Genomic DNA, 17,944 nt, shown 5'->3' on the forward strand with positions numbered 1-17,944 from the left:
CAGGATTCGAACCGGGGTTGGCTGCGCACGTGGCATTATACTTCGCTATGCCATGGCCACCCCACACTAGCTTTGTGTCCCATCTTGGCCACCCCAGTAAAAATGTCCTGGATACGCCACTGCATGTCCAGGCCGTGTTCCCCCATTACATGTTTAATTGCCTCAGCCAGTGTTCTAGAATTTGGTCTGCAGTCTCTTTTGTCCAATGCACTGCGTCTGTAGGATTCATTTGAAATTTTTTTTTGTCTATTTTGTTAAGGAACTCGAATTTGGCTTGGATCTTGGTGTTCAACTCCTTGATTAAGGATTGTTGTTTAGGTAGTCCGAAATCACTGACCACGCTGCAGTATTTGACAACTATGGAATGATGCCATGTTGCACAATAACTAGATAAATTAAATTATTTTTTTCCTCTATTTTCAGTGCACCCCTCAACTGTTTCAAGGTACAATGCCAAAGAACAGTTTCAACAGTGTCTCATTAGTGCCACAGCCAACATTTATTTCATTAATATTAATCGCGTGGTGTGTAAAATCACATTTAAAAAATGCTGATCACAGTTTTCTAGAATTCATGCAGATGTCATCAAATGTCTTGTTTTGTGCAATGAACAGTCCAAAACTCAAACTTATTCAATTTACTTTAATGTAAGTGTTGTACTTAAGGACGGTTGGTTACATGAGTGGGAAGGATGGACCAGCATGCAGGTGCTGCTTTTTCAGGGGGAAAAAAGGTACTCAGGTCGTCCACAAAAAGGAGCAACAAAAAAATTATTAGGTTAACCAGTGCAATGACAATTAGTGGGAAAAAAGTTCCTAGGACATTCTCCTGCAGAACAAACATTTCTCAAACATCACAAGTTCACAGCCGATATAAACGTTGATCAGATGAGTGAGAGGCATGTGCACCTTCCCCTCAGATACATACCAACACTGACGCAAGGAAATGACGGAATGGAGAGAGTAGGCAGCATGAGAGTAAGGCAAATAAAAGCAGCTAATTCTCCCATTTGAGAAACCAAAACCATCAAATGTTAAATTTATGCATGAAAAATTACTGAAAAGGATTACTGTATTATAAACATAGTATTTGCTGATTCATTTTGTGCTGATAGTTGCAGCCCTACTTCTCATTTACATCAACCAAATGTTCTTCAATGATACTTACTAATTATTTCTATTATTTTATTTTCATTGTTGATTATGTGACCATGACTCTCATTTCCTCATTTTAATCTTTACATGGCTGTGGGGTTGTTGATCTTGCCCATGAAGAGGATGCTCTTGGTGGAGTTCTCCAGGATGAAGACCAAGAAGGGTCTGTCAATTCTCACTGATGGTGTGGACATAAACCACACTGCCTCAATAATGGTGGTGGCTGCTGCCTCTGTTCCCATCTCAGTGACACTCAGCACAGCCTTGTGGGACGCCTGTAGAGGGGGGAGAGGAGACAGTCAGAGATAATCTGAAACACAGCTTAGGTATTGGAAAAATGTAGAAGCTTGGGGGTCTTTATGAGCATCCTCTGGAGGCATATGTCTGTCTGTTCTGCAATTGTTCCTGAACTACTGCCCATGCAGTGGAGTTGACATATTCTACTGTTGTTTGTAAGCACTTAAATTCCCAAAATGAACCGAAGAAGAAATGTTTGTCTCTCCTACCTTTGAGACTTTGAGCTTGACCTCTTCAGACATGCCAGAGAAATCAGCCTTGTTTTCAAAAGCATTGGTTATACCCATTTCTTGCAGTGTGTTTTCCAGGGATGCATCAGCAGAGATGGAAAACTTTGGCAGGAGCACATCCACATATCTAAGAAACACAGAACATCACCAGTGTCACAATCACTGGAATATACAGTTTAGTTATTTCTTGCTTAATTCAGTTAAACTGTGCCAAACATGAAGACATTACTTGTTGTTGCAAGTAAATTAAATGCATATAATCCAGTCAATATTTCCTTGATGACTAGAGGCAGGCTGTTCTCATACACTGTGGTACCTACGAAAACTAATGGACCACAATTCATAAACCGGGTAACAATGGGCAAGCAATTTGTGTATAACCCACATCATTGGGAAGGCTGCCATCATGTGACCAATGTACTGACAGGAGTAAAGAAGGAAGTCGTAAGTTACAAATGGTCTAATTAAGTTTAACTGAGCTAATCATCAACACATAACTTGGTGTTTCTCTGTTTTTCTGTTTATTATTTTCAGTGCATGTACATCATCAGAAGTAGACTCGGTTACATCAGTTCTAGTTGTTGTTGTTGGCCGGCTAAGCTGTGGAGTAACATATGGCTGCCTGAATGAAGACAACAAAAGAACAGACTAGACAAGAACATTGTGGCTGTTAAAAATAAACAGGCGATTAAAGAAGAGAGGAAGAAAATAATAATAATAATAATAATAATAATTATAAGGAGATAGATTAACTTCCAGCAGTGATCCAGGACCTGTAACAGAAACAGGCTGTGTCTGTCGTCCCCACTAACGACAGACAGAAGGGGGTTTTACTCTGTGTACTCCCTGGTTCCCATGAAGACGGCAATGTTTAGGCTCAGTTTGGATCTCCATGTCCTAAACCAATGCATCGATCACAAGATGTTCCATATGCTAACCATCAGGCAGTTACTGGACCTGGTCCAGTAGGGTAAACGGCTCACCACCCTTGACTTAAAGTATGCATACTTTATGTTGAGTGTGGAGGGACCTGCGGGCAGTGTTTTTGGTCCTCCAACACTTCAGGCCCCTAACACAGGGAAAGCACATGTTGGTGAGGATCAACAACCGAACCGTGGTGGCCTACATCAGCAGGCAAGGCAGAGTTCGGTCCACTGCCCTGTTGAGGATGGTGGAGAGCCTGTGGTTGTGGGCCCGAGAGAACTTGTTTTCTCTGAAGGCTCTTCAGCACTGGAGAACAGAGGTGACAAACTTATGTCTAGGGGCAGCTCCCTACCAGAAAAATGGTTTTGGAAAGCAGAAGTGGATCTGTTTTCCAGCCAACGCAACAACCACTACCCACTATGATTCCCCCTGGAGCCACAAGACGATCTTGTCCTGGGGGTGCATGTACATGCACCATGGCCAAGAAAGCTGCGCTACACCTTTCCACCCCTCCATCTCATTCCTCTCCTGTTGGAGAGAGTGAGACATGAGCAGTTGTCAGTCATTTTGATAGCCCCAGGTCACCACTCTGCACTGTGGCACACGGAAATGACTCCAGTGGTGGTGGCCCAGTCCTGGACCATTCCCCAGCTTTGGGGGACTTTGTCTCAGAAGGCCTGTACAATATGCACAATAGGTTTCCCACTCTGGATCAATCTCTGCAGGCTTGGTTCCTGAGAGGGACAGACTGAAGAAGGCTGGATTGTCTGTGCAGGGTTGTGCAGACCACCAAGGCAGAAAGAGCAAAGTCCATCACTGCTTGTTACAAGGCAAAGTGGTTGGGGTTCCAACACTGGTGTGAGGAATAGGACGCTAGATCCCCTATCATGTGCAGCTGGCTCTATTCATTCCTTTATGCAGTGTTCGATGGATAGAGGGCTGTCACTTGCCTCTATTGGAGTATACACGACAGCCACCTCTTCCTGCCATGAGGGTTTTGCCAACAGCCTGGTCTTTCCCCACCCTCTCATGGCTTTGTGAATGCTTCTCCTAAGCCTACCTGCAAGTGGGCAGGGACCCTCCCACTCTGGTCCATGAACACTCTACATGTGGTGTGGCAGTGTCACCTGCCTTGTTTGGGGCCAGTATCTAGGACACATGTAGGGCAGCGCCATGGTCTACACCTAGCCAGTTCATATGGTTCTATCTCTTGGACACTTCAGGCTCCTTTTCAGGGTCTGCGCCCACTAGAGCGACAGCTGACTGGTGAAAAGGTTTGGGTGTATGTCAGATCTGTTGCAGACTGACTCCCCTCTTGGCATGATACACAAACATGTCTCAGTTCTCCTTAATGACTCGGGAAATGTGATATGCAGGGTGTCTATTGCTTGTCTTTCGACTCTTGCACATGAGGCCAAAGCGCCATCCAGTTTGGTTGCGTACCACCTGGGTTGGCTGGGGCCCCCTACTTCTCTGCTGCGGCAGTCTGGGTCATATAGAAGTAGGTGTGCTACGACAACTAACCTTCAGCTGGTCAGGGTCAGTGTGGTGGGTCAATGTTATGTCACGACAGGGCGTCTGACTCCACCCCAGGGTTTGACATAACCCATGGCCTGATGGCCTGGGGCCAATAAAACAGTATGTCAGGTAAGTTGATTGATAGGTCACAGGCCCGCTCGGGCCAGTGATGCTGTAAGGCTTTTTTTTTGTCAGTGGGTTTTTATCCCACTTTTCTCGAGCCTTCAGTGGATTTATTGGGCTTTTTGGCCAAAGGTGCCCTCACCTTTGTGCAGTGAAACACCGGAGGAGGAGGGAAATGTGCCGGTGCGCCATCTTCGCCAACGCGGACACCGCACACCACTGCCAGGTATATTTCTCTCCAACGTGCGTTCGCTGGCCAATAAACTGGATGAACTTCAGCTACTGATGGTGAAAAACGGAGACTTTCTACATCTGCAGTTTTGTGCTTCACGGAGACGTGGTTGTGTGGATCGATACCAGACTCTGCGCTGCAGCTGGCAGGTTTCCAACTCTTTAGAGCGGATCGTAACATGGAACTCTCCAGCAAAACTAAAGGTGGAGGTATCTGTTTTTATACTAAGTGGCTGGTGTAATGACGTGACAGTGATCCAGCAGCACTGTTCTCCTGATTTGGAATCTTTTTTCATCAACGGCAAACCTTTTTACTCCCCCCGTGAGTTTGTTTCATTCATTCTGGTCGGTGTTTACATCCCACCGCAGGCCAACGTGCAGGAGGTAGGCTACAGTGCACGCTCGCCGACCAGATAGCTACTGTGTGTGGAGCGGACTTTACCCAGACTCATTAGTTACTGTCCTTGGCGACTTTAACAAAGGTAACCTCACACATGAACTCCCCAAATACAAACAGTTTATAAAATGTCCGACCAGAGAGAAGAATATTCTGGATCACTGTTACACAACTGTTAACAAAGCCTATCATCCCGTCCCCTGCGCTGCACTGGGCCACTCTGACCACAACACCGTCCACCTGATTCCCTCATACAGGCAGAAGTTAAAGCTCTGTAAACCTGTTGTGAGGTCATCTAAGAAGTGGACAGATGCTGTGCTGTATATAGACCATAACGCACTACGGAGAGGTATAATGGAGTTAAATGAAATGAAGTTAAATTAAATAAAGTTTTATAGACATTTTCTCTCTCTCTCTCTCTCTTTTTTTTTTTTTTTTACTTGGGCCAGTAAGAATATACAAGGGGCCAGTAAAACTCTGAACTACTGGCCCGGGGGCCCAGTGGGGAAAAAAGGTTATGTTAAACACTGCACCCACTGTACCCCCAAAGAGTTTGGTAAAGAGTGATGCCTGTGCGAGATAGAATGAGGGTTACGATAGTAAGCCTAGTTCTGTTAACAAAGACTGAGCCCTCTGCTTTGAGGCCCTGTCACTACTACGCTCGAAGAGGGTTTTGGATGTGGTGAATCTGCTGTCTTATATACTGTGGGTTCTGCATGTAGTAGGGTAGGTTCGTCCTATTTGGGCTGCTACATTCATGATTTTCTCAGTGTGTGAATGTGTGCTTGTGATTCGAGGAGTATTACCCAGAGTCTAGAAGAGGGATAAAGAGCATTAGCAGAGTGATTTATTTGAAGGGAGGGATGCTGGGGCGGAGAGTTGGTGTATGAGATGAACAGTGTATTGATGGGTAAGTGGAGAACAGGGGAAGGACTAGACAAGCAGTTTGCTTACTCCTGATTGGAAATGAAATATTAATATATGTTACTTATTGAATATCTGTTTGTGTTCACCATTGTTTTTTTTGTTACTTATGCATAGTAATTGATATGTTGAAATGTAGTTACACTCTCAGAAGCTACTAACATCCCTGGCAGACCTAGGAGTTGCCTCATTATTTCATGTTTCAAGTAAATCAAAAACATGTAATCCAGTCAACATTTTCCAATCCTTTAGAGGATGACCATTAAAAAAATACATTTTCTTTTTCTCTTACCTCATGGAGACTGAGTTGCGCCAGTGCCGGATATAGTCCTTGTTGATGTATCCCTCCACCTCCTCCATCTTGTCTTCATCAGGCAGGACGATCATCATGGAGGTGCTGCTATTGTAGGGCAGCATGATGACAGTGGTGTGGTTGCCAACATCCCAGTAGGTATCGTAGTAACCCGTCCTCATCATCATGTCCACCTGAACTTTACTGGTCTTGTCCACATGAAAGTCTGCCTTATGTGTCAGGTCACGGTTGAAGACGGATTTCCACTGTGCTGTACAAGGCAGTGGAGAGTGGAAGATGACAATAATGTGGATGTGTCAGCCCAAAGTATCATTCTAATTTGTTTTAAATGTATAAATAAACTCTACAATCATCATGCTCCATGTTTACATTATTTACATGTGGTGAGTTTCTGTCTTTGCCTGTTGGTAATCTACACAACGAGACATGGACTTGGCTTTTCTTCTTACCTTTAAAGTAGACATAGTTGATCAGCACCATGGCCATATCAGGGTCCAGGTCCTTCACCATGTCTTTGATCTTGTCCTGGGTTTTATTAGCAATGAATCTGTTGATCTCAGCTGCAGCCTCTGCAGGTTTGGTTAAGTCAACGTTGAAGACCTCACCAGAGTAGTAGTGCCTGACATCATTCAGGAACTTCTCCAGAGGAGTGAAGCCAGAGCGCACAGCCACGGCGTTACCAACATCCAGCCTCTGATCCTCCTGGCTGTGTCCATACATGTGAAAAAAATGCTTGTATGCTTCATTGACCTGAGTCTGGTTTAAGGTGCTGTAGCCCAAGCTGGAGAACAGCTGGCTGTGGGTTTCACCACCGGCCCCTGTAGACAGCATGGATAGGGCGGTGGAGATGCCCAGCGGTGAGAAGAAGATGTTCTTTCCAGCAGCAGTGTGGGCATTCAGACTTTTGTAGAGGGCAAAGGCAAAGTCAGCATTGGGAGACGACAGCTTGCGGCAGCTCAGCTCTTGGTGGTCTGCCCAGGCTGCAGCCAGCAGCAGTGCTGCGAGTGCACAAAGCATCCCACGCATCTTTACAGCCTGTCCATATGAACGAAAATGTTAGTTCACAATAGTATTTATTAATATACAACCTCAAGAGCAAGACTAAAACGAGCAAATTAATTTGTAATTAAGAGACAAGAACAATTTTAAAACACTGCATGTCCTATACCATATTGGATGAAAAGGATAAAGTCGACAGTAGCTAAAGACTGAATACATTTTGACCAGGACACACTAATGATCTAATCTTTCGAGCTTTACAGTTGTAATGTAACACACAATTTGTCTCCACATTTTAAACGTTATTTTCTAAACGTCATTAATTCCAACTGTCACTTCAAGTTGAGTCCATATAACTAATATAAAACATTCAGCACATTTCAGCAGAAGTCCGTACTTACCATTAATGTCTTCTGGTGCAGTTTGGTAGAAAGTTCATCTTTATCAGTAGATCGAGAGTCAGGTGACAAATCTATTAAAAATTAACAAGATTTGGGCTTTTCTGCCCAATCTATCTTCATTTCACAACACAAATCACACAACACGACATAAATGATGATGAATATATGCCAGAAAGACTGCACACAGTTTCAACATATCTGCTATTTGTGATCTGTTATCTTATGGAACAAACTGCCAACAACTGGACTGGTGCTGTGCAGTAGATGATAAAGTGTGGGATATGAAATGGGCACTTATAAAAATAATTCATCTTGACAGCAATAATGATTGCAAGTTGAGAGATTAAAATAACATATAAAACACCAGTTTTTCATGATGATACTTTATTTTGCATCATTTAACACATCGCCCAAGTTAGGTAAAGGTGTTGGCAGATGCTGGTAGTGCAGTACATACACCAATGCATGTTTTTATTTCCTGTAAAGATATGACAGTGAGCTGGATAGCATGAAATCACCTTTTCTCTGTTTTCAGGGAACTCCTTTATTATCTTTTCAAAAGTAAAACGACAAAGAACCACTCCATCAGCTTCTCATAGGTGCCACAACTAACACTTATTGTCATTATTGATTAACTGTTGACAATTGTGACCATGACTCTCGTTTCCTCGTTCTCATCTTTACATGGCTGTGGGGTTGTTGATCTTGCCCATGAAGAGGATGCTCTTGGTGGAGGTCTCCAGGATGAAGACCAAGAAGGGTCTGTCAATTCTCACTGATGGTGGCAACATCGTCAGTGTCATCTCAGTTATGGTGACGGCTGCTGCCTCTGTTCCCTTCTCAGTGACACTCAGCATAGCCTTGTGGGACACCTGTAGAGGAGGGTGAAAGGCAGCAGTTAGATTTACAGATCGTCTGAAACACAGCTCAGGGCCAGGAGAAAGCTTGGAGGTCTTTATCAGCACCCTCTGGAGGTATATGTCTTTCTGTTCTGCAGTTGTTGCTGAACTACTGCCCATGCAATAGAGTTGACATATTCTACTGTTGTTCCGAAGCATTTAAATTCCTAAAATGGACCTAAGAAGAAATGTTTGTCTCTCCTACCTTTGAGACTTTGAGCTTGAACTCTTCAGACATGCCAGAGAAATCAGCGGTGTCCTCAAAAGCGTTGGTTATACCCATTTCTTGCAGCATGTCTTTCAGGGAGGCATCAGTAGAGATGGAAAACTTTGGCAGGAACACATCCACATATCTAAGAAACACAGAACATCATCAGGGTCACAATAACTAGAAAATACAGATAACTTACAGTTCCTCTTATTAGCTTAAATGTTCAAGTCATGAAAACATATCTTGTTGCTTCAAATAAATGAAATACATATAATTCAATCCACACTTTCTCATGCTCTCCCAAACAATGATTTAAAATATATATATTAGATTCCTCTTACCTCATGGAGGCTGAGTTGCACCAGTGCCGGATATAGTCCTTGTTGATGTAGCCCTCCACCTCCTCCATCTTGCCTTCATCAGGCAGGACGATCATCATGGTGGTGCTGCTATTGTAGGGCAGCTTGATGACAGTGGTGTGGTTGTCAACATCCCAGTAGGTGTCGTAGTAACCCGTCCTCATCATCGTGTCCACCTGAACTTTAGTGGTCTTGTCCACATGGAAGTCTGCCTTGCGTGTCAGGTCACTGTTGAAAGGTGATTTCCACTGTGCTGTACAAGGCAGTGGAGAATGGAAGATGACAATAATGTGGATGTGTCAGCCCAAAGTATCATTCTTAGTTGTTTTTACAATCATCATGCTTCATGTTTACATTATTAACGTATGGTGAGTTTGTGTCTTTGCCTGTTGGTAATCTACACAACGAGACATGGACTTGACCTTTCTTCTTACCTTTAAAGTAGACATAGTTGATCAGCACCATGGCCATATCAGGGTCCAGGTCCTTCACCATGTCTTTGATCTTGTCCTGGGTTTTATTAGCAATGAATCTGTTGATCTCAGCTGCAGCCTCTGCAGGTTTGGTTAAGTCAACGTTGAAGACCTCACCAGAGTAGTAGTGCCTGACATCGTTCAGGAACTTCTCCAGAGGAGTGAAGCCAGAGCGCACAGCCACGGCATTACCAACATCAAGCCGCTGATCCTCCTGGCTGTGTCCATACATGTGGAAAAGATGTTCGTATGCTTCATTGACCTGAATCTGGTTTAAGGTGCTGTAGCCCAAGCTGGAGAACAGCTGACTGTGGGTTTCACCACCGGCCCCTGTAGACAGCATGGACAGGGCGGTGGAGATGCCCAGTGGTGAGTAGAAGATGTTCTTTCCAGCAGCAGTGTTGGCATTCAGACTTTTGTAGAGGGCAAAGGCAAAGTCAGCATTGGGAGACGACAGCTTGTGGTAGCTCAGCTCTCCCTCGTGGCTGTGATCAGGGCCATGGTGGTGGGGGTGGTGGTGGTCTGCCCAGGCTGCAGCCAGCAGCAGTGCTGCGAGTGCACAAAAGATCCCACGCATCTTTATAGCCTGTCCATATGAATGGGAATTGTTAGTTCAATATTGTATTTGATAATATATAACATCATAAGCAAGAATAAAACAGAGCAAACAATATTACAATTAAATGACAGGAGCTATAACATTGCAGATGAAAAGGATAAAGTCAGCAGTAACTGAAAACTCAGTATAACTTGGTCTACTATGTCTCTGTGTATGCTGTTTTGCTTGTCTTACTCTGTTTTACTTAGATTATTTCCTTATTGTTAGCATTGTTGCCGTCTCTGTGTTTAACATCAACCTGCAATGGGACTGGAGACGGAAATTAGCCACCTGGCTATAATCTCATGTATTTACAGGTAATTGTTTATTAATACATATTGTCCTATTTTTAAAAAAATAAAAAAATCATATCAAATAAATACATTTTTACCAGGACACACTAATGGTTTAATATTAACAGCTTTACACTTTAAATGCCACACACATTTTGTCTCCATATTTTAAACAATTATTCTCTAAACTAAACTAATTCCAAATGTCACGTCAAGTTCAGTCGTTGTAATTTATATAAAACATTCAGCACATTTCAGTGGAGGTCCGTACTTACCATGAACGTCTTCTGGTGCAGTCTGGTAGAAAGTTCATCATTATCAGGAGATCGAAGAGAGTCAGCTGACACATTTATTAAAAATTAACAAGGTTCAGCCTCCTCTGTCCTAAGAGATTTCTGACCATGCACAAACGTACACAAGACCTAATTGATAATAACACATATTTCTTAGTAGCACCCCCTTTGCCAACCAGTTTTAACTTCACTGTGATTTGTGATCCGTTCTTTCCTCAGTAGTGTAGACGAGAAGTGTGAGTACTGGGACAGACCATTGCTATGTTGAAATGGGGTCATGTTTACTGTGTTCACAAAAGAAGCAAATATGAACGCTCCCTTCTTGTGTTATTAATGATGTTGTTATTGGAATTAACTCTGAGTTCACAACTTCCCATGTCATAAACACCAGCTCATGAGTTCTGTTTGAACGCAACACAACTGATTGCTAAGTGGAAGACCTTGTAAACAGAATAAGGCCGTAATCAGGAGGAGGGGAGTCCTACTGAACGGGACAGAGCCACACCACCACCACCGACCACAAGGAACTCCATTGTTGAGACTGTGACGGACATTGACTAATAATCATCATCTCTTTTGGTTTAGCTTCTGTTAGTGTTGACTTCAAATGAAAACAATGCCAAGCTGTGAGACATCACAGGTTTAGGTTGGGCCACCTGGGACCAGAGTCCTGCACCAGTGGATTGTGGGTCAGAATAGTCAGAAAAGCATGCTGCATTACATACTGCAAAATCTGACTGGATGTAGTAGAACATCTTGGTGCTTTTGGCATCCTGCATTTGACATCCTACATACTGGGACATACTAAATCTTTTTCTGGCATACCTTATAGCAAAGTCTAGAACAGGGTCGGGTAACTGGGGGAATCCAACATGTAACCCGCACAAATCTGTGCAACAGGTAGTAATATGTATACATATTAATTCATGGGTACGGACACGGGTTAAAATGAACAACACACGCAGACAGCGCGTGACAACAAAAATATTTTTTGTCTTTTTCAGAATGGAACAAAGTAAAAAGATGTGCAGTATGTGTGTAATATTTTGATATCTTAATCACTATTACCAAGCCACAAATCCTTTTATTTTGAAAGTCAGTGACACAGGTCAAACCATTGACACTGTCTTCATATTGGTCACCGACGTGGAGGACTCCAGCCATGAAAATTTGCAGCCCAAGGACGAGGTGGCAGCCTACATGGAGTTCAAGACACCTAAAGAGGATCCTTTGGAGGTTTGATGGTGGTGGAAGGAGCATGCTAAAATGTTTCCTAACCTGGCAGTGATTGAATGTTTTCACCATCCAGTCAAAGAGACGTCTCCTCTGCTGGATTTGGAATTCAAGGACGGAGAACCCACCTTAATGTGAGGGACTGTATTCTGTCTGTGTTTAATCACGGGGGTTGGGTTGAGGGACTTTTTTTAATGGGTGTGAGCAGGTGCGGCTTTGACTCAGATATAATGACAGAACAAGGTCGGTTCTGGTACTGAGCTTTATGGGTATGCGTGGGTGTGGATTATCAAAAATGGATCCTTAACGTCATTAATTCCAACTGTCACTTCAAGTTGAGTCCTCATAACTAATATAAAACATTCAGCACATTTCAGTGGAGGTCCATACTGACCATTAATGTCTTCTGGTGCAGTCTGGCAGAGAGCTCTTCTTTATCAGTAGATCGAGAGTCACGTGAAACATCTATTAAAAATTAACAAGATTTGGGCTTTTCTGGCCAGTCTATCTTCATTTCACAACGCAAATCACACAACATGACATAAATGATGATGAATATATGCCAGAAAGACTGCACACAGTTTCAACATATCTGCTATTTGTGATCTGTTATCTTATGGAACAAACTGCCAACAACTGGACTGATGTTGTGCAGTAGATGATAAAGTGTGGGATATGAAATGGGCACTTACTAAAATAATTCATCTTGACAGCAATAATGATTGCAAGTTGAGAGATTAAAATAACATATAAAACGTCAGTTTTTCATGATTGTACTTTATGTTGCATCATTTAACACAACATTGCCCAAGTTAGGTAAAGGTGTTGGCAGATGCTGGTAGTGCAGTACATACACCAACGCATGTTTTTATTACCTGTAAAAATATGACAGTGAGCTGGATAGCATGAAATCACCTTTTCTCTGTTTTCAGGGAACTCCTTCATTAAATTTTCAAAAGTAAAACGACATAGAACCACTCCATCAGCTTCTCATAGGTGCCACAACTAACATTTATTGTCATTGTTGATTAACTGTTGACAATTGTGACCATGACTCTAGTTTCCTCGTTCTCATCTTTACATGGCTGTGGGGTTGTTGACCTTGCCCATGAAGAGGATGCTCCTGGTGGAGGTCTCCAGGATGAAGACCAAGAAGGGTCTGTCAATTCTCACTGATGGTGGCAACATATGCAATGTCAACTCTATAATGGTGACAGCTGCTGCCTCTGTTCCCTTCTCAGTGACACTCAGCATAGCCTTGTGGGACACCTGTAGAGGAGGGTGAAAGGCAGCAGTCAGATATACAGATCGTCTGAAACACAGCTCAGGACCAGAAGAAAGCTTAGAGGTCTTTGTCAGCACCCTCTGGAGGTATATGTCTTTCTGTTCTGCAGTTGTTGCTGAACTACTGCCCATGCAGTAGAGTTGACATATTCTACTGTTGTTCCGAAGCATTTAAATTCCTAAAATGGACCTAAGAAGAAATGTTTGTCTCTCCTACCTTTGAGACTTTGAGCTTGAACTCTTCAGACATGCCAGAGAAATCAGCGGTGTCCTCAAAAGCGTTGGTTATACCCATTTCCTTGAGTGTGTCTTTCAGGGAGGCATCAGTAGAGATGGAAAACTTTGGCAGGAACAGATCGACATATCTAAGAAACACAGAACATCGTCAGGGTCACAATAACTAGAATATACAGTTAAATTACAGTTTCTCTTATTAGCTTAAATGTTCAAGTCATGAACACATATCTTGTTGCTTCAAGTAAATGAAATACATATAATTCAAGCCACACTTTTTCATGCTCTCCAGAACAATGATTTAAGAATATATATTAGATTCCTCTTACCTCATGGAGACTGAGTTGCACCAGTGCTGGATGTAGTCCTTGTTGATGTAGCCCTCCACCTCCTCCATCTTGCCTTCATCAGGCAGGACGATCATCATGGAGGTGTTGCCATTGTAGGGCAGCTTGATGACGGTCGTGTGTTTGCCAACATCCCAGTAGGTATCGTAATAACCCGTCCTCATCATCATGTCCACCTGAACTTTAGTGGTCTTGTCCACATGGAAGTCTGCCTTGTGTGTATTGTCACTGTTGAAGGGTGATTTCCACTGTGCTGTACAAGGCAGTGGAGTGTGGAAGATGACAATAATGTGGCTGTGTCAGCCCAAAGTATCATTCTTAGTTGTTTTTAAATGTATCCCTACAATCATCATGCTCCATGTTTACATTATTTACATGTGGTGAGTTTCTGTCTTTGCCTGTTGGTAAACTACACAACGAGACATGGACTTGACCTTTCTTCTTACCTTTAAAGTAGACATAGTTGATCAGCACCATGGCCATATCAGGGTCCAAGTCCTTCACCATGTCTTTGATCTTGTCCTGGGTTTTATTAGCAATGAATCTGTTGATCTCAGCTGCAGCCTCTGCAGGTTTGCTTAAGTCAACATTGAAAACCTCACCAGAGTAGTAGTGCCTGACATCATTCAGGAACTTCTCCAGAGGAGTGAAGCCAGAGCGCACAGCCACGGCGTTACCAACATCCAGTCGCTGATCCTCCTGGCTGTGTCCATACATGTGGAAAAGATGCTCGTATGCTTCATTGACCTGAGTCTGGTTTAAGGTGCTGTAGCCCAAGCTGGAGAACAGCTGGCTGTGGGTTTCACCACCGGCCCCTGTAGACAGCATGGACAGGGCGGTGGAGATGCCCAGTGGCGAGTAGAAGATGTTCTTTCCAGCAGCAGTGTGGGCATTCAGACTTTTGTAGAGGGCAAAGGCAAAGTCAGCATTGGGAGACGACAGCTTGTGGCAGCTCAGCTCTCCCTCGTGGCTGTGATCAGAGCCATGGTGGTGTTGGTGGTCTGCCCATGCTGCAGCCAGCAGCAGTGCTGCGAGTGCACAAAAGATCCCATGCATCTTTACAGCCTGTCCATATGAACGGAAAATGGTATGAGATAATATACAACCTCATAAGCAAGAATAAAATGGCGCATGTACCTTCTTCAGTACCTTTGTCCATAGAGACACTAATGATCTAAACTTAACAGCTGTAGACTTGTAAAGTTACACACATTTTGTCTCCACAAACACTCCATTACTAAACTTCACTAATTCCAAATGTCACTTCAGTGTCAGTCCTCATTATTTAAATAAAACATTCAGCATATTTCAACAGAGGTCCACGCTTACCATCAATGTCCTCTGATGCAGTTTGGCAGAAGGTTTGTTATATTCAGCAGGTCGAAGAGATTCCGCTGATACATCTATTAATAATTTACAAGACTGGGTCTTTTCTGTCCAAAGAGACTTCTGACCATTTCAGACTGCAAACAGTTTCAACACTTCTTGTATTTGTGATGTGTTATCTTCTTGAGCAAACTGTCCTCTATTCAGCACACAAACATGTCGGTCCTTAAACCAGCTTATAGGCGCATTACTGCCAACAACTGGACTGGGGTTGTTCAGTCGGTGATGAAGTGTGGATACACTGAGCTCTGTATACTGCACCGAAGCATTTTTAGGAGAAGTGAGCATCAAGTGTGGGCGTACCGTGTTTTGGCATTTTCTCCTACCTGAGACACACTTGCCTATTGCCCGATACCTTGTCAACATGTACTTAAGTACTCAACAGCAGAAGTGTGGGTATTTGGACCAGAGTTGAAATTGTTTTTTATATTTTCAATACGTGTATATTTTGTGTGTGTGTATCTTTTTATTGATGGTTATTGGTTAGAATTTGATCAACTTTGACAATCAAAATAAGTAAGGTTCTGCAGCAAATAGTGTTGCTTTTACAGCAGTTACGACATGTCTCTGTTGTGCTTTTTCTGTCCACCAAAGTGGCAGTAGCCTGATGGTAAGGGTTGAGCGGTTACTCCCAACATCTGTATCTGTATCTGTATCTGTACTTTAATTGGACGGAGTTTATACCGGATGTTGATGCTGTTTAGACAGGAAATGAGTGGGCCTAATCAGAAGTTGATATTTAAACCTGAATTCTGATCAGAGTTGATATATTTATTAAAAACCACCTGCTGGCCAAAGTGTGTAAAAAAAGGCAGCTGTGATTCTAACCATGTAATCTGTTTGTGTCAGTAATGGCTGTTGGGAATGACTATTAATAATAATAATAATAATAACAATAATAATAATTATAAAACAAAAATATATGACCATATACCTTTCTTTTTATCAATATAGTGTATTTTCTAGTGAGTATATTATGACTATGCTGTATTGTCATATGATTATATCTTATATTAGTATATCTTAATGAGATAATTTGACTAGAAATGAAATATATATGTTGACAGTTTTTCCCTCACCTGGTGCATTAGCCTTGGCTGAGCCTGAGGAGGTGGACTGCTGAGTCATTGCCTCCTCCTAAATACTTTAACAGTGCTCCTGGGGAAGTTTCATATAACTTATGAGCATAATAGGGAGTTGATGTAAAAGCATAATCACATAAATTACTATGCTCTGCAGCAAACAACATCTCAACATCTCAAACTATAAAATAACTAAGTTAATCAATTTATGCAAAAACATGTTGGTAGCAAATGTCACCACTGTAATCAATGTTAGTTGTTATTAAACATTTGCTATCAAACTTTGTTATCAAAAACGTTGTTTTGATGCCATAAAGCGACCCAGAATATATACACCGAGAATCAACTTATTCAAAGTAGGCTATTACACAAACACAAAAATGCTGCCTGTGTATGTACATGTGATTTTATGTACCACCAGTGTGTTGTGCTTTAGTGAGTGCACTGATGCTGCTTTTTCAGCCCTGCATGTTCTGCACTGCTTCTGTATTGTATTTTAGTATTGATGTTATAACTGTATTGTATTTGTATTTTAGGTTGCCTATCACCATCTGGCCGGGGACTACAGCTGGAAATTAGCCACCTCGGCTAAAGCTGCCCTATTTACTGTTTTTTTTTTTTGTTTGTTTGTTTTTTGCTACAGTCAATTAATGGGGATTGTCCACGAAACTATAAATAAATAAACTAAACTAAACTAAACTAAACTAAACGTAACGTTAGCTTGAATAGTTAGCTGTCTAACCTACGAGTTAAAAGAGAAATTTCTCTAGTTTTGAACTAACGTTAGCTAGCTAATTTGCTAGGCTAACGTAGTTGGAACAAAATATCAACAATAATTCGGGACTTTCCTAATTTCAGGAAACTTTTCAAAATCTCTTTGACACCAAACGTTACATTACCAAGACATGCAAACATACCTTTATCTTGTCGTTTTTTTCTTCTCTTCCTCTTTCTTCCTTTTTCTTTTTTCTGCCCCTGAAGGATATGTCCTTTTTTGCGACATTATTAGGCCTTCCACCTGCTCCTAGCTCCTTGGATGCACAGTGTGCACTGCACGGCTAGATGCACACCTTACTAGCGGAGCTCTGACATTTAGAGCAGAAAGGCAGTAGGAAACTACACTCTGTTAACATAATATTTTCTTTTTGTACAAGAACGTACATTTGATAATGTATGAATCATCATCACTCACACATTTTTTCTTTTATTCTTTTTTTAAGTTGATTGCTCTTGGGGGCCCTCTAGTGGTCACGGGGCCCTAAGCAGGTGCTTAGTTCGCTTATGCCTTGGGCCGGCTCTGTATGCCAGTGGATGCTTCACACACAGAAGATCTATACAATCAGCACAGTTTCAAGATTAGAGTCACCAATTCAGTATCTGACCAAATGTCTCCCCTTCTGTTCCTGAGATATGATGTTAAAACATGATGATGTCACTGTGAAGCTGACCTTTGACCTATTGGACATAAATTGTCATCATTTAATTTTTATCCTGTTAGATATTTGTGTGAAGTTTTGTCATAATTAGTCTATGAATTCCTGAGTTATGGCCAAAAACATATTTTGTGAGGTAGGCAAGGCAGCTTTAGTTGTATAACACATTTCATACACAAGGGCGAAAGTGCTTTACAGAGCAATAAAATGTAAGATTTAATAAAGGATTCAGAAAAGAGTGAAGAGAAAAAAGATGGAAGGTAAAATTTATTACTAAATGATTAAAAAAAAAATCCCCATTAAAAAAC

At 42.2% G+C, this 17,944-nt stretch overlaps 3 protein-coding genes across 4 annotated transcripts; all 3 read right to left on the minus strand.

Moving 5' to 3' along the window:
* Window positions 1–627: 627 nt before the first annotated feature.
* LOC117270548 (alpha-1-antitrypsin homolog) lies at window positions 628–7,650 on the minus strand. The gene is made up of 5 exons (XM_033648220.2): window positions 7,512–7,650; window positions 6,561–7,146; window positions 6,091–6,361; window positions 1,661–1,808; window positions 628–1,429 (listed from the first exon to the last, which is right to left on the minus strand). Exons 1-5 carry the CDS (start codon window positions 7,512–7,514, stop codon window positions 1,238–1,240), a joined length of 1,200 nt encoding a protein of 399 aa, XP_033504111.2. The 5' UTR covers window positions 7,515–7,650; the 3' UTR covers window positions 628–1,237.
* A 228-nt stretch (window positions 7,651–7,878) lies between these two features.
* On the minus strand, window positions 7,879–10,759 carry LOC117270521 (alpha-1-antitrypsin homolog). Its single transcript, XM_033648174.2, has 5 exons — window positions 10,620–10,759; window positions 9,415–10,039; window positions 8,963–9,233; window positions 8,616–8,763; window positions 7,879–8,383 (listed from the first exon to the last, which is right to left on the minus strand). The coding sequence occupies exons 1-5, from the start codon at window positions 10,620–10,622 to the stop codon at window positions 8,192–8,194; spliced, it is 1,239 nt and encodes a 412-aa protein (XP_033504065.1). The 5' UTR covers window positions 10,623–10,759; the 3' UTR covers window positions 7,879–8,191.
* A 2,104-nt stretch (window positions 10,760–12,863) lies between these two features.
* Window positions 12,864–15,202, minus strand: LOC117270560 (alpha-1-antitrypsin homolog). Of its 2 annotated transcripts, none has more exons than XM_033648232.2 (5): window positions 15,065–15,202; window positions 14,182–14,800; window positions 13,718–13,988; window positions 13,372–13,519; window positions 12,864–13,139 (listed from the first exon to the last, which is right to left on the minus strand). In XM_033648232.2, exons 1-5 carry the CDS (start codon window positions 15,065–15,067, stop codon window positions 12,948–12,950), a joined length of 1,233 nt encoding a protein of 410 aa, XP_033504123.2. In that variant the 5' UTR covers window positions 15,068–15,202; the 3' UTR covers window positions 12,864–12,947. The 2 variants fall into 2 exon arrangements, with proteins under 2 accessions (XP_033504123.2, XP_078029824.1); XM_078173698.1 differs by lacking the exon at window positions 15,065–15,202 and adding an exon at window positions 14,885–14,909.
* Between the last annotated feature and the right edge of the window lie 2,742 nt (window positions 15,203–17,944).

Source organism: Epinephelus lanceolatus, chromosome 13, assembly GCF_041903045.1.
Source record: "Epinephelus lanceolatus isolate andai-2023 chromosome 13, ASM4190304v1, whole genome shotgun sequence".
Classification (NCBI taxonomy): domain Eukaryota; kingdom Metazoa; phylum Chordata; class Actinopteri; order Perciformes; family Serranidae; genus Epinephelus; species Epinephelus lanceolatus.